A 17,241-nucleotide genomic window follows, 5' to 3' on the forward strand; every position below is an offset into this window, starting at 1 on the left:
ATCGGGGGGCCCCGAGGGAGAGCGCTTCTCAGACGGGGCACTTGAGAAGAGGAGCTAGGAGTGCTGTTGAGGGACCCCAAAAGAGGAGGATCGGGGCCACTCTGTGCAAAACCAACTGCACAGAGAAGGTAAGTATGACATGTTTGTTTTTTTTTGTTTTTTTTTTAAAAACAAGACTTTAGATATCCTTTAAATGGTCTCTCAGTCTGGTTCAGTAGGTTACACAATCATGGGGAAGACTGCTGACTTGACAGTTGTCCAGAATACAGTCAATGACACCCTCCACAAGGAGGGTAAGTCATAAAAGGTCATTGCTAAAGAAGCTGGCTGTTCACAGAGTGCTGTATCCAAGCATATTATTGGAAGGTTGAGTGGAAGGAAAAAGTGTGGTAGAAAAAGGTGCACAGGCAACAGAGATAACCACAGCTTTGAGAGGATTGTGAAGCAAAGACATTCAAGAATTTGAGGGAGATTCACAAGGAGTGGACTAAGGCTGGTGTCAGTGCTTCAAAAGCCACCACACACAGACGTATCCAGTACATGGGCTACAACTGTCGCATTCCTTGTGTCAAGCCACTCCTGAACCAGAGACGTCAGAAGCGTCTTACTTGGGCTAAGGAGAAAAGGGACTGGACTGTTGCTCAGTGGTCCAAAGTCCTCTTTTTGGAAAAAAGTACATTTTGCATTTCATTTGGAAGTCAAGGTCCAAGAGTCTGTGGGAAGAGTGGAGAGGCACAGAATCCAAGTTGCATAAGGTCTAGTGCAAAGTTTCTATAGGCAGTGATGATTTGGGGAGCTATGTTATCTGCTGTTGTTGGTCCACTGTGTTTTATCAAGTCCAAAGTCAGTGCAGCCCTCTACCAGGAAATTCTAGAGCACTTCATGCTTCCCTCTGCTGACCAGCTTTATGGAGGTGCTGACACTGCCAAAAGTACCAATACCTAATTTAATGATCATGGTATCACTTTGCTTGATTCGTCAGCAAACTCGCCTGACCTAAACCCCATAGAGAATCTGTGGGGTATTGTCAAGAGGAAGATGAGAGACACCAGACCCAACAAGGCAGATGAGATGATGGCCACTATCAAAGCAACCTGAGCTTCCATAACATCTCAGCAGTGCCACAGGATGATCTCCTTCATGCCACGCTGCATTGATGCAGTAATTCATGCAAAAAGAGCCCGGACCAAGTATTGAGTGCATATTATACTGTACATGGACATACTTTTCAGTAAGCCAACCTTTCTGTATTAAAAATCCTTTTAATATTGGTCTTATGTAATATTCTAATTTTCTGAGATACTGAATCTTGGGTTTTCAATAGCTGTAAGCCATAATCATCAACATTAAGGCTGGGTTCACATATGAGCAAGCAGCGGCTCACAGCAGGAGTCCAGTGCGTCCTCATTCACCATTTCAGGTCCAATTTCAGCCCGAATTTTTGGCTGAATTGAGACATGAAATGGACCAAAATACGCACAGGAGCCGCTGTGGAGAAATATCAACAGAGAGCCGGTCACAATGTTCTGCTGTGTGAATTATGTCACTTTGTGTGTAATAAATCTATATAATTTAATGAGTTTCACTTTTTGAGTTGAATTACTGAAATAAATGTACTTTTTAATTACTTTTTAATTTTTTGAGATGCACCTGTACTTTGAAATAGAAGACTTTAGTTCATCAGCAACTGGTTGGAGTGGTCTGATTTTACATTGCTTAAAACATATATCTGGACTTTTAAACATCAAGATGTGGCATTTCCCTTCTACACTTAAGCAGGGTAAACATGCACAGTTTTATTTTGTTCAAAAGTGGGTTGAAGGAAAAAAACAGACAGATCTCCATATCTACACTAGAGATGTGGATGCAGGGATCTCCCCTGCCTCACTATTGTATTGTGACAACGGGGAACCCCCCTCATCAGAATACACAGATCAGCACTGAAGCTATTGGCTGGTTTTCCAGCATGACCATTCAACAGACATCAGTTGTTAGACCAACTTCCATTGAACTGAAAGGAGTACATACAGATAGAAAGTTGGCCTGTTCCTGCTGAATCAGCTACATTTCCGTACGTATGTACCTGGCTTTATTCAGTTCTGTCAAAGCCATTGTCACCAGGACTGAAGGTGATGAGAAATCCAAAAATGTACACGTCATATTAAAAAAGACAAAAAAAAGGGAAAAAACTGAGCATTCCCTACTCTCTACAAAACTAGAAAAAGGGTTTGGCTTTAGATACACTTTACATTTGTTAATGTTATGAGTACAGGTGTAGCAGACATAACAGGTACTACTAGTCCTTGAGGAATGTTTACTTCTTTCTCCCTCTTTGCATCCACTGAATTATCATGATGGAACACATGTATGGAAAGGCTTTCTTACCAAAATAAAAAAAGTAATGCAAATGCCTATACTTGTACTTTATGCATGTTACCTTAGCCTTTACAGACTTTTTAGATGCTATAAATAATGTTCCTTCCTTCTCCTCCAATCTTGATGCAAGATGCCTATTGTGCTACTGGGTCTCCTGCTTTTCCTCCATTCCTGTACTGCACTCTCTGTCAGTCTATGCGGCATTCGACACTCTAGAGCAGCCATTCTCAACTAGGGTTCCTCCAGAAGTTGCTAGGGGTTCCTTGAGCTTTAGTTGATTGACCTGTCATTAGGTACCTCCATAATTCCAGGGTCAACACCACTTAGTAGAGGCAGATGCATGAACCTAATTATTCTTCTGGCTGTCTGTAAGGGTTGCATTCTGACCAGCACTAAGTGAGGCATTCTTCCTACTAGACACCAATGCAAGAGGTATTCTTCCTACTAACCACCAATGAATTGTTTTTTTCAAGGCTTCTCTTAGACCTGAAAAGAATTTCAAGGTTTCTTATGGGGTAAAAAGGTTGAAAAAGGCTGCTCTAGAGAGTGATAGATGCCTCAGCAGTGATGCAGGAGTCAGATAATGGAACCACAACACATGGAGTCTTATGAAGTCTGCAGTGCTGGAAGAGAGGAGATGTAAGAGACAAGGGGCCACCAGAAGGAAGAGTGCTTCTAGTGCTGGAGACTTTCAGATTGATTTTTTTTTTTTAACAATTGGCAGGGCTGTGTTAATTCTATTTTACTGATATTCTATTTCTCTCTGTTTGTTTCCATTTTAGGTAAATGAAGGAACTGGAGTGTAAATTACTCGTTTCCATCTATAACATAACTAGATAAAAAGTCAGATGTGAAACCTATTATTTTCTCATTTTAAACACCTGTTGTTATAATTATCTCTTTAAACATTTACATATCCATCCATAAATGTAATTACAGTCTCTGCTACATGAGCCAGTTTGTAATGTATGTTTAGTAATTTAGAACTACAGATATAAAATAACCACAGATGTATATTTTACCTTCAAACCTTGATGTCAGCACCACCTGTAATTTAAAAAAATATCTATCTAACAGAAATATCTAGTTGGTTATTAAAGTGTATGTTCAAGCATTTATTTTAATTGAAGATAGAGTAGGTGTTTTTGCTTTCTGTATCCCCACTGGAAGAGTCACTTTCGCTATTTGTCATGAAGACCATTGCCACCAAGACAGAAAGTGATATAAAATCCCCAAAATTTTGAGCTGTCATGAGAGCAACTGGTAAGGGTAAATCCTGCAACAGAAGGCACCTATTCCTATGACAACCCTCTAAGCCAGTGATTCTCAACTAGGGTTCCGCCAAAGGTTGCTAGGAGTTCCTTCAGTATTAGGCAATTTCTGCCTCTCAGTTACGTTCCCACTGACACCATTGATCTTTTTATCTATCTGTAAGGAGGTAATTCTTCCCAATGACCACTGACCATCACACTATTGTATCATAAGTTGTAGATTTCTAATTTTTAGCAGGGGTTCCCCAAGACCGGAGAACTATTTCAAGGGTTCCTCTGTGTTGAAAAGGTTGAGAAAGGCTGCTCTAAGCCATAATTTGTATTCACTTTAGGCTCCATTTACACTTGTACGACTCCAAAATTACGCTGACTTTGGAGTGCAACTTTGGTGCAACTCTGACACAACTTTGAATTGATGTAACTTGGATACAACTTTGGCTTTGACCCATAATAATGGACAACTGTTGCACACAAGTCACATTGTATTACATTCAGGTACGACTTTCCTGCAACCTCTGAGAGTTAACATTGAAGTCTATGGCCCTCAAGTTGCATGAAAGTCGGACCAAAGTACATGAACTAGTTTGATGTCTCTGCAACTTTAAGTCACGCATACAGTGCCTTGCAAAAGTATTCACCCCCTTGGCTTTTTACCTATTTTGTTACATTACAGCCTTTAGCCAATGTTTTTTTAATCTGAATTATATGTGATGGATCAGAACACAATAGTTGGTGAAGTAAAATTAGAAAAATATATACATAAAACTATTTTCAGAAATAGAAAACTGATAATTGGCATGTGCGTATGTATTCACCCCCTTTGTTATGAAGCCCATAAAAAGCTCTGGTGCAACCAATTACCTTCAGAAGTCACATAATTAGTGAAATGATGTCCACCTGTGTGTAATCCAAAGGGCCGTACACACAATCGGACTTTTTGACAATAAACATGCAAATTAGCTGTTTTGGAGCAACATCCGACCGTGTGTACACAAACTTTTTCAGTTTCCATCGGACTTTTGTTGGCTGTGCGAACGGACAAACTTTCCGGCAACAAAAGTCCGATGGAGCAAAGTCCAATCGTGTGTACACAAAGCCATCGGACTTTTGTACAAACTACAGTACGCAGCCGCGAGAATGTTGCCCGGCGGCAGGGTACTGTACATCTCGCGCTAGCTGCAATAGGAAAAACACATTTTCCTACTGCGGCGGGCGCTAGAGGGAATTCCCCTCTGGGGAATACCAAGCCCTTCGGTCTGGTATGGATTTTAAGGTGAACCCCCTACGCCGAAAAAACGGCGTGGGGGTCCCCCCAAAATCCATACCAGATCCTTATCCGAGCACGCAGCCTGGCCGGTCAGGAAAGGGGGTGGGGATGAGCAAGCGCCCCCCACCTCCTGAGCCGTACCAGGCCGCATGCCCTCAACATGGGGGGTGTGTGCTTTGGGGGAAGGGGGCGCCCTGCGGGATAAGGGTCTGGTATGGTTCTTGGGGGGACCCCCACGCTGTTTTTTCAGTGTAGGGGTTCCTCTTACTATCCATACCAGACCTAAGGGCCTGGTATGCACCTGGAGGGGAACCCATGCCGTTTTTTTATTTAAAATTTGGCGTGGAGTTCCCCCTCAAGATTCATACCAAACCAAGTGCCTGGCATTGGCGGGGATTCAAGTCGGATCCCCGCACCAGTGTCAACCCGGCTCGCAAGGTGTCAATCTCACCAAAAAAAAAGTGCAGAGATTGACACAATATCAGACAGCAATACACAAGTTGACTAAAGGGTGGTGGTAAAGAGCTGAAAAACCACGTGATATGATGAAAGTTGACTGGAAAAGTCCTGTCGTCTGTATGCAAGACAAACTTTTGGGCAAGGCCCTTTGTACAAAAATCCAAGGGAAAGTTTGTACAAAGTCCTATCGTGTGTATGGGGCTTAAGTGTCACATTATCTGTCATTATATATACACACCTTTTTGAAAGGCCCCAGAGGCTGCAACACCTAAGCAAGAGGCATCACTAACCAAACACTGCCATGAAGACCAAGGAACTCTCCATACAAGCAAGGGACAATGTTATTGAGAAGTACAAGTCAGGGTTAGGTTATAAAAAAATATCAAAATCTTTGACAAACCCTAGGAGCACCATCAAATCTATCATAACCAAGTGGAAAGAACATGGCACAACAGCAAACCTGCCAAGAGACAGCTGCACACCAAAACTCACAGACTGGGTAAGGAGGGCATTAATCAGAGAGGCAGCACAGAGACCTAAGGTAACCCTGGAGGAGCTGCAGAATTCCACAGCAGAGACTGGAATATCTGTACATAGGACGACAACAAGCCTTAGAGTTGGGCTTTATAGCAGAGTGACCAGAAGAAAGCCATTACTTTCAGCTAAAAACAAAATGGCACGTTTTGAGTTTGCGAAAAGGCACGTTGGAGATTCCCAAAATGTATGGAGGAAGGTGCCCTGGTCTAATGAGACTAAATGTAACTTTTTGGCCATCAAAGAAAATGCTATGTCTGGCACAAACCCAACACATCACATCACCCAAAGAACACCACAGTGAAACATGGTGGTGGCAGAATCATGCTGTGGGGATGTTTTTCAGCAGTCAGGACTGGGAAACTGGTCAGAGTTGAGGGAAAGCTGGATGGTGCTAAATACAGGGATATTCTTGAGCAAAACCTGTACCACTCTGTGTGTGATTTGAGGCTAGGACGGAGGTTTACTGTACCTTCCAGGACAATGACCTCAAACACACTGCTAAAGCAACACTTGAGTGGTTTAAGGGGAAACATGTAAATGTGTTGGAATGGCCTAGTCAAAGCCCAGACCTCAATACAATAGAAAATCTGTGGTCAGACTTAAAGATTACTGTGCACAAGTGCAAACCATCCAACTTGAAGGAGCTGGAGCAGTTTTGCAAGGAGGAATGGGCAAAAATCCCAGTGGTAAGATGTGGCAAGCTCATAGAGACTTATCCAAAGTGACTTGGAGCTGTGATAGCCACAAAAAATGGCTCTACAAAGTATTGACTTTAGGGGGGTGAATAGTTCTGCACATTTACTTTTTCTGGTATTTTGCCCTATTTGTTGTGTGCTTCACAATACAAGAAAAAAAAATCTTCAAAGTTGTGGACATGTTCTGTAAATTAAATGATGTAAATCCTCAAACAATCCATGTTAATTCCAGGTTGTGAGGCAGCAAAACACGAAAAATGTCAAGGGGGGTGAATACTTTTGCAAGGCACTGTATATGAATGGGTATCATTGGAAAACATGGGGAACGACTTGTCATGCAACTTTGATATCCAACATTTTTACTTTTCATGCACTTTAGCAATATATATTGAATATAAAAATATTTAAGTGGAGTATCCAAAGCATATTTCTATAGTTTCGGATGAATAGGGGAAGCTTAAAACCCCAGGCATTTCTTTCTTTCTTTATTCTTTCTTTTTTTTTTTCTTTTTTATTTATGCAGTCTGTGTCCTGCTGGAGAGTTTTCCCTTTATCTCCTGTCCCATATATAAAAAGGTGTAAAATGAGGAGGTGTAAAATACCTTTGTACATTGAGATTGTATCATGTGTAGTGAACTTTAGACAGATGTTTTCACTATCCACATTGTCCACATTAAAAAATTCCTGTTCTGGGGACAACTCCAAACTTTGGATTTTCTTTTACTTTCAACTCTGGTGACAGTGGTCATCAGGACAAATATAGAGTGTAAATTTTCCCAGCATGGACACAGACAGCAGGGGTATTATGCTCCTAAGACCCCCATACAGCAGCACAAAGCCTGATAGGGTTGCCAACCCTTTCCTACTATACCCCAAACTAAAAAAGCAAAGTGTTTTGGGTTTGGATACACATACATTTTAACATTTCCAATAATTACAATAATTAATTACACAAACATGCATGTATTTGTGTGGACAATCTGGAAAAATGTAATTACATCTAGTGTATATTATAAAAGCAGAAAAATTAAACAACTAACCTTCCAATGAGCACATACACCACCACTGTGAGCAAGATAATTACTATTGCTGCTGAGATGCCAATCATCACAACCTGACTGTTTTCACTTGAAATGGAGAAAGCTGGAAGAATAAAAAAATAAAATGTGTTCGTTTTTCAGGAGTGACACAAGTGACTCTAGAAAATAATGACAAAAATCTGCAAAATTCTGTCAATAATAACAAAAGTTGAATTGTACTATACCTTAGATAAGAATGCCACATATGGTATATTATAAAAATGAATAATTGCCAGTAAATACATATTGTATAATGAATTGATATAGTGAATTGCAGGAGAATCATTACTGAAAATTACAAGGAACCAATGGTCACCCTTAGACACATGGTGCTGAATGCTAAAGGAAATACATTGTCATTGGGACCTTCAGACCATCTCTGGGCAATACTAAGGACATGTCGTACCAGTAACTTTACAGCAGAGATGGTTAGCAGCTACAAATCGCTCTGATCATATTCTCTGTCAATTTGTAACTCGAAAATGAGTTGCTGCTGTAGTATGTTACTGTGATTGTTTATGGAGCTCCAGATCTCTGGTGTGGTATGATCATCAGCAGCTGCAATACTGCTTAATGAAGTTGGTGATTCTTTAGATAATTTTGAATGCTGCAAATAGTCAGTCACTACCAATCACTGGAATTGCTGTTACGCAGAGCTTTGATTGACTGCATTTTGTTTTTCATAGGAACAAGAATGCTAATCAGAGTTTCTATCAATGTTTTAACTCTATCCATATTATAGCATAGTTGGTAGTAGTCCGTCACATTCAACTAGACTTCTTAGGTAGGTCTAAATGGCTTCATCAGTTTTAAAGTTTGTGACCTGAGAAAGCTTCTTGGAAGAGTGGTGTGATTTCTTTCACATTACAGAATAAGTCTACTAAAATGTGACCAACAACTTCTAGCTGTGCTAATGTGATTGATTCTTTAACAGCCACAAATTGTTGTTCTATGGTTTTTAGTTACCATGCAATTTCAGGTTGTGTCATTTACTTTGATCCTATTGCAGCACAAAGCAAAGTATCATCTTTCCTTAGCTGTTTTGAAAATTTGACTCCATAACTGTTTCCTGAAAAGAGTTTGGGGGCACTTGAGCCCCCTTCTGTGTCCTTGGGTCCTAAAGAACTGAGGAAATTGGAAGGCTGTTGGTTAAAGCCAAATTATATGATGCCTAGTCCATAGTATGCATACAACATTGTACATATAGCAACAGAGTAGGGAGCACATCTACAGACCAGGATGGAGAAAGAGCAAGGGATCTCTGTAGATGTACTGTAGATTATGCTTTCTGCAACTGGAAATCATATGAGATGGGGGTGGGGGGATCTACTAAACCTATGCAGATGCTGCCTGCAAATTGTTTTAGGTCAGTCTCTACACGGATTACTTAAGTGCAACATAAATGTCATCATTATGGCTCCTCACGGTGAATAGATCGAATCAGTGAAAATGCGGTCAAGCTCAATGTAAACAAAGCAGTGTTTACATTGGCAGAGGTCTGTAAAGACAGCTCTCAAAGCATAAGGATCAGAAGGCAAAAGTACGAGATTGTATCCACAAAATTTCTTAGTATGCCTTTACATAGCATGTACAATCATCTACAAAATATAACATTGTCTCTGGCTTCTAGGAAGACCGTGAATGTTTCACATCGTTAGAAATTGAAAATAGCCTTTTTGTTTTCAAACAGACATTGTCTTGTAGATCTACGATAAGAAAAATAGCTGGGCAAGCCCAATGGGAAAATAGGGTCAGCTGAGGGTGTCTCTCTACTATCTGAACTATATGTGTTATCAGTAGACCTGAACAGCAAGAGATACATTTACACAAGCTGTGTAGACAACTTACAACATAGCAGTAGAGGACTCTACTGACCAATATGGCAAGGTATTGCTTTGAATGCACCAACTTGTAGCTAAAGTTAATAAATAAGAAAAAGTATATGCAATAACAAGCTATATATACTGAACACCACCTAGAGTTATCTCCCACACAAGGTGAAAGAGGAGAAAAGGACAAAACTGGATTTTTAATTTTCTCTAGGATTGGAAGGTCCTGGAATTGGTCATGGAGTCAAGGGCTTTGTAGAGACTTGGGTGGGAGAAAGTATCCAGCCCTAGGCCCCTGAGTGTTCAGGTGTGCACAGGGTTTATGGTATGGGTGCTGACTACAGTTCAGGATTCCAGAGATCGGGATTGGGAGACAGAGGAGGGATCTGCCCACAAGACAGGAAAGCTTTACCAAGGAGAGGGTGACCCAATGCAGCTGGGAGCTGTGAGACGGTCCATGTGTTTATAGAGTGCTGAGGGGGAACTGTCTGGAGAAGGAACAGACATGGGGCCTAAGCCTAAGGCCAGGGTAGTGGTTCTGCAAGAGGAAACCAGGTGGCTGAATGTAGAATTTGTTTTATGGCAAAGAGATGCTAAACATTTTTTTTTTATGATGAATGAACTTTACTTTTAAAAAATGTGAATAGGTGGACAAACAAACAAGAAGACAAGTCTAGACTAAACAAAAAGTTTTCTACAGTTTCAAAGGGCAGAACTATATGGACCTCTAATACACAATAACTTGCTTTTTCCCATTGCACAGTACAAACTAAACATCTCTGAAATCCTTGAGATTACATTCTGAATAACTGATATAGGTTATTGAGCACCAATTCTGTACTGAAAAGCGTCCTTTAACAATGGATACTTTTCAGCTTCTCAAACTTACTATAAAGACTTCTGCCAATAGTGTATAAACAGCCAATCTGGGATGTTATGTGAAAGGAACATTGCGCTAATGAGAATCAAGTAAAGCATACAAACTGGACAGATTAACAAGCTTTAAATCCTAAAATGCTGGTCATTGTTCTCAATAAATACAAATCCAGACCAGCTACTTGGCAGGTCCTTTGAAATAAAAAATAGTGTAAAATCTAAACAAAACAGCCACACTTAGTTTACTGGCACCCCAATTAATTTTAAAATCCTATGTTAACGCAGGGCAGCAGTGCCAAATCCTTAGTCTGTTTTTCTGTAACAAATCACAAAGTGAACTTAAAAACAGTGATCACGGCTTAAAAAGAACAAAAAAAGTTTGTGTGTTAATTTTTTTTACAGCAACTAACAATTTAGTGATGTAAAGAACAACCATGTAATTTAGTTTAATTCACTTGATAAAACACATGTGAAAATAATAGCAATGGTCCAGTGCTTACCAATGCTAACAATGTAGCTGTGGGTGGCATATTGTGTTTCACTAATAACGTGTGTTTACATGATTTGGGGTTAGGACATCATTTCTACACCCAATTACAGCCAGATCATTTCAACACTTGTGCTGAGAGTGAAGCACTCTGATAACTAACTAATGATGAATCTAGCAGTCCTTTTGGCACAATATAACAGGTTGTTGTATATCTTAGAGGATAAAATATCACATTTTCTAGATTGTATATTTCAAAGCAGAAATTTTAGTGACTCTATGAAAGATCCTAACCATGATACATTTATAACAGTCTAACAATAAAACCTCCTGCTCTGTAAGCAGCTGTATGCTGAGTATATAGTAAAATGAAGAGATCCAGTTCTTTTCATGTTGGATATAGACATTTGGGTATAGTGCCATGATCCATTCATATCTTTGTATTTATAAATGCACTTAGAGAAGTAGAGTATAACTAAAAAGATTGAACAATGGGCAATAAAGCATTGTGAAGTAGCAGCTTAGCTGCAGAGTGGGAACCCTAGGGGCTTTTTGCGTTGTATTACTTTGCAATAGAATTAGTATGTTGAAGTGACTGTTATTTTGAATTGCGCCCCAATGCACTAAGGAAGTCCAGCTCCGAGACAAATGCACGTCAACACACTACTATCATGCATTGTAATGCGATGTGTTGGAAAAAATGTTGCATGTGTGTTTTTTTTGTCCATTCTTGTGCAATGTCAGCCTTTACAAAATAAATGGGCTTCCTTAATGCAACACGCATTAACACAATGCTGAAGAAGGCCAAACCAGGGCCACATAGGTATAGGAAATTCCCAATTGGCAAGTTGCCATGAAGTCTGAAGGCGTGCCTGTCCCATTTAACCTTCTACAATGCCCTTTTGGTTGACGGGAAAAGGGAGGAGGCCATCTTTCAACTGTCTTTGCAAAATGTTAATCTATATCAGCAAGGCTGAACCAATCCTCAAAATAAAAAACAACTTGTTGAACATATATAATAGTTCTCAGTGGTATGTAAGCATGGTGTTCGTGAAAAGGCTATATAGGGATTCCTAATCTTCTAGGGGCTGGGAGGGGTAAGAGCGAACATCAAGTTGATCTTTTGTCCCCTCTTCACATTTAAAGCAGCATTAAACCCCAAACCAAAAATGTAATTTATTCAATCATGAGATGTCGTGGCTGCATTAGTTTTCCTTTTGTAGGCTTTTCTCCCTCTGTTTTCACCGAGTGGTCTGGCCAGTGACACACCTCCTGTATTAGAGTGCCCCCATTCTGGATGAATTAACACAGGAGTCACCTTTGGACAGCAGCATTGTCAGTCGGGGGGGGGTGTTAGATGGACTAACAGATTTAGATACACTAACAAATTGAAGCAAGCCAAACTCCAGCTAATACTTTATAAGCCGTTACAGCAACAGTTTTTACCTACTGGGATAACAATTTTACATAAATAAATAAAAAGCTAACCATTGTAAGAACCCCTGTCAGTATTAAATGGTTTGTCTCATCCCTATAACTGATGCATTCTACTAGAGAGCTTGTTCTTTTGAAAAGAAACAGTTGTACTGGCTAGATCACCAGATAAAAATAGAAGAAAGAAAGCCTAAAAAAGAAAATGAATGCAGCCATTGCATCTAAGAAATGGTAAGCTGCAATCTAATAAATATTTGCATTTGGGTTTAATACTGCTTTAATTCTTATGTCACCTTCAAACAAGGAGACAACAGCTAGGAGATTGTAAATCACCAGAGATAACACATGGGAAGCTGCTCCTTTGAATGGTACAGGGTCTCCCCTGTACTGTCTACAAGAATGTTATCTCTGTTAATAACTAATTCTTTATAATTGGAAGAAGAATCTTACCTGCCCATTTGCTATTGTTGCCAACACTACTGATTCATTCAATAAATAAATAAGGAAAAGCTATCTTTTTTTAAATGATATAATTAATTGGAAAAAGGTTTTTTTTCACCGGTGTACATCAACTAATACCATAATATATTCATTTAATGGTAAAAGTTTGAAGCCATCCTGATCCTTTTAGTGTAAGATGTTGACACATGGTTGTTGAAAAACACTTACTGTGTGTGCTTATGCTTCTTACTGTACTTAGAAGTAATGGACTGTTAAAATGTGTATGACAATAAAATGAGATTAAAAAAAAACTGCACCTAGGGGATGAAAAATCTTTTTAAAAAAATGCAATTGAAAGTTTTTCTTAAACAATGTTAACATTTTAAGGATTTTCTGTAAAATGGTTAAAAAGCTCCTTTTATGTTTAGAGCTGAGAAGAGTCTGATGCCAGGAGCCGGTCAGGGCCTCCTAGAAGTCCATATTGTCTGATAGAACTGTGCTGGAACTCACAAGTGTCACATGTTGGAATGGCCCCTAGCAATAACATAACATCAGCCAGAATGACAAGAGTATATTTTAAGTGATGTGAAGGTTCCAATGAGAACTCATGAGTGAGCCACAGTACTAATGGTTGATGAGTATTTAATTTGCTTAAAGGGTTTGGTTGTAAAGGTTTGTGTTTTTTCACCAAATGCATCCTATGCATTAAGGTGAAAAAACACCTGGCAGTGACCGGTCCTCCAGCCCCCCTGTTTTACTTACCTGAGCCCCTTCTTCTTCTTCAGCGGGGACGTGCCGTCCTTCTCTCTACTGAGTCCCGGCTTTGATTGGATAGATTGATAGTAGCGCAGCCATTGGCTCCCGCTGCTGTCAATAAAATCCAATGACCCTGGCGCCGGGGGGCGGGGCCGAGTTATACATAGGAGCCACGAGAGTCGCTGAGGGACCCCAGAAGAGGATGTTCGGGCAACTCTGTGCAAAATGAGCTGCACAGTGGAGGTAAGTATTACATGTTTGTTTTAAAAAAAAAACAAAAAAAACCACAAAGCTTTAGTATCATTTTAAGGTAAAAATGAAGCACAACTGCACCAATGATATATAAAGTAACCTATCAGTCATTTTAGTGTGCATAAATACATTTTTGAATACTCTCAACATTTTATTTTGTTGTTTCTAATCCTATTTTATTTAAAAAGCAGTCCTTAAAGCAGAGCTCCACCCAAAAAGGGAAGCTTCACTTGTTCGTACCCTCCTCCTTTCCACTGCCACATTTTGCACTTTTTTGGGGGGGGAGCGGGTACCTGGTCTTCACAGGTACCCGCTCCCACTTCTGAGTAAGACCACTTTGGCGATCTCCGAGTATTTCTGGCCCCTCCTCCTTCCCCCTGCTGCCTTCTGGGACACACACAGATCCTAGAAGGCGGAGGGACCATTCAGAAAGTGCAGCATGACACGCGCATGTGCAGTAGTTAACCAGCTGTGAAGCCTGAAGGCTTCACTGCCAGTGTCAGAGAATACCAACCAGCCATTTGGCTAATAGAAATGTGCATGCACAAAGACGTTTGGCTAATAGAAATGTGCATGTGCGCATGTATCTCCACAGAATGGCAGGAATGCGCATGCATGCAGAAATGCACAAATGTGAACGAGTGCACGCACAATGTATGTGGGCACCAGACAGACTATTTAACCACTTGCCGACCAGCCACCATCATTATACCGCGGCAGGTTGGCTCATTCCCGCAAATCACTGTAGGTGTACATCGGCTCCTTTAAGAGTTGGACGGCGGGGGAGCCGAAGCGCGTGGCCGCGATGTCCGTCGGCCACCCGCGATTGCTCCACAAAGAGCCAAAATGGGGATCTGTCAAAGTAAACAAACAGATCCCCGTTCTGACAGGTCAGTCCTCCAGTCAGTCTCCTCCCCCCACAGTTATGCCGCGTACACACGAATGGACTTTACGGCAGACTTGGTCCGGCGTACTGGATTTCGTCGGACAATTCGATCATGTGTGGGCTCCAGCGGACTTTGTTTGCTCAAAAGTTGGACGGACTTAGATTTGCAACATGTTTTAAATCTATCCGACGGACTCTTCTTTCTAGCGGACAAACCGGTCGTCTGTGTGCTAGTCAGAAGAACTCAAACTGACGCATGCTCTGAAGCAATTACAAGACGGAAGCGCTCGGTCTGGTAAAACCTCTTTAAAAGGGATTCATTGTTGCTGAAAGACAAGACACAAGATCAAAACTGTAATGTCAGTCAGAACTCCCAGGATTATTTTGTGAAGAATCTAGGGGACACATATACACTAGGGATGAGCTTCGAGTTCGAGTCGAACTCATGTTCGATTCGAACATTGGCTGTTCGCAAGTTCGCCGAACAGCGAACAATTTTGGGCAAATTTGAATGCCGCGGAACACCCTTTAAAAGTCTATGGGAGAAATCAAAAGTGCTAATTTTAAAGGCTTATATGCAAGTTACTGTCATAAAAAGTGTTTGGGGACCTGGGTCCTGCCCCAGGGGACATGGATCAATGCAAAAAAAAATTTTAAAAACGTCAGTTTTTTCAGGAGCAGTGATTTTAATAATGCTTAAAGTCAAACAATAAAAGTGTAATATTTCTTTAAATTTTGTAGCTGGGGGGTGTCTATAGTATGCCTGTAAAGGGGCGCATGTTTCCCGTGTTTAGAACAGTCTGACAGCAAAATGACACTTCGAAGGAAAAAACCCATTTAAACCTACTCGCGGCTATTGCATTGCCGACAATACACATAGAAGTTCATTGATAAAAACGGCATGGGAATTCCCCACAGGGGAACCCCAAACCAAAATTTAAAAAAAAAATGATGTGGGAGTCCCCCTAAATTCCATACCAGGCCCTTCAGGTCGGTATGGATATTAAGGGGAACCCTGGCCAAAATTTTTTAAAAAAATGACGTGGGGTTCCCCCTAAATTCCATACCAAACCCTTCAGGTCTGGTATGGATTTTAAGGGGAACCCTGCACCAAAAAAAAAAAAAAACGGCGTGGGGTCCCCCCAAAAATCCATACCAGACCCTTATCCGAGCACGCAACCTGGCAGGCCGCAGGAAAAGAGGGGGGACGAGAGTGCGGTCCCCCCCTCCTGAACCGTACCAGGCCACATGCCCTCAACATTGGGAGGGTGCTTTGAGGTAGCCCCCCAAAACACCTTGTCCCCATGTTGATGAGGACAAGGGCCTCATCCCCACAACCCTGGCCGGTGGTTGTGGGGGTCTGCGGGCGGGGGGCTTATCGGAATCTGGAAGCCCCCTTTAACAAGGGGACCCCCAGATCCCGGCCCCCCCTGTGTGAAATGGTAAGGGGGTACTTACCCCTACCATTTCACTAAAAAACTGTCAAAAATGTTAAAAATGACAAGAGACAGTTTTTGACAATTCCTTTATTTAAATGCTTCTTCTTTCTTCTATCTTCCTTCATCTTCTTCTTCTTCTGGTTCTTCTGGTTCTTCCTCCGGTGTTCTCATCCAGCATCTCCTCCGCGGCGTCTTCTATCTTCTTCTCCTCGGGCCGCTCCGCACCCATGGCATGGGGGGAGGCTCCCGCTCTTCTCTTCATCTTCTTCTTCATCTTCTTCTCTTCTTCCTTCTTCTCTTGTTCTCTTCTTCTCTTCTTCATTTTCTTCTCCGGGCCGCTCCACATCCATGCTGGCATGGAGGGAGGCTCCCGCTGTGTGACGGCGTCTCCTCGTCTGACGGTCCTCTGACGCACGGGACATGACGGGACTTCCCTGTGGCATTCCCCATGACGTCACAGGGAAGTCCTGTCAAGTCACCGTGCGTCAGAGGGGGGCGGGGTCACCGGGTGGCCCCGCCCCCCATTATTTAAGAACCTTCAGACGAGGAGACGCCGTCACACAGCGGGAGCCTCCCTCCATGCCAGCATGGGTGCGGACCGGCCCGGAGAATAAAATGAACAAGAGAAGAAGAGAAGAAAAGAAGAAGAGAAAAGCGGGAGCCTCCCCCCATGCCATGGGTGCGGAGCGGCCCGAGGAGAAGAAGATAGAAGACGCCGCGGAGGAGATGCTGGACGAGAACGCCGGAGGAAGAACCAGAAGAGCCAGAAGAACCAGAAGAAGAAGATGAAGTAAGATAGAAGAAAGAAGAAGCATTTAAATAAAGGAATTGTCAAAAACTGTCTCTTGTCATTTTTAACATTTTTGACAGTTTTTTAGTGAAATGGTAGGGGTAAGAACCCCCTTACCATTTCACAGAGGGGGGGCCGGGATCTGGGGGACCCCTTGTTAAAGGGGGCTTCCAGATTCCGATAAGCCCCCCGCCCACAGACCCCCACAACCACCGGCCAGGGTTGTGGGGATGAGGCCCTTGTCCTCATCAACATGGGGACAAGGTGTTTTGGGAGGCTACCCCAAAGCACCCTCCCAATGTTGAGGGCATGTGGCCTGGTACGGTTCAGGAGGGGAGGCCGCACTCTCGTCCCCCCTCTTTTTCCT

The 17,241-nt window shown here is 41.8% G+C and overlaps 1 protein-coding gene across 4 annotated transcripts in view; it reads right to left on the reverse strand.

Moving 5' to 3' along the window:
- The window catches only part of EPHA3 (EPH receptor A3), a 573,384-nt gene that overhangs the window by 109,415 nt on the left and 446,728 nt on the right, over positions 1-17,241 (reverse strand). For all 4 annotated transcript variants that reach the window (XM_073617000.1, XM_073617002.1, XM_073616999.1 and 1 more), the window contains exon 8: positions 7,646-7,748. In XM_073617000.1, coding sequence (XP_073473101.1) covers positions 7,646-7,748 — 103 coding nt within the window. The remainder of the gene's footprint in view (positions 1-7,645; positions 7,749-17,241) is intronic.

This window comes from Aquarana catesbeiana, linkage group LG02, assembly GCF_042186555.1.
Source record: "Aquarana catesbeiana isolate 2022-GZ linkage group LG02, ASM4218655v1, whole genome shotgun sequence".
In the NCBI taxonomy this organism is placed as follows: domain Eukaryota; kingdom Metazoa; phylum Chordata; class Amphibia; order Anura; family Ranidae; genus Aquarana; species Aquarana catesbeiana.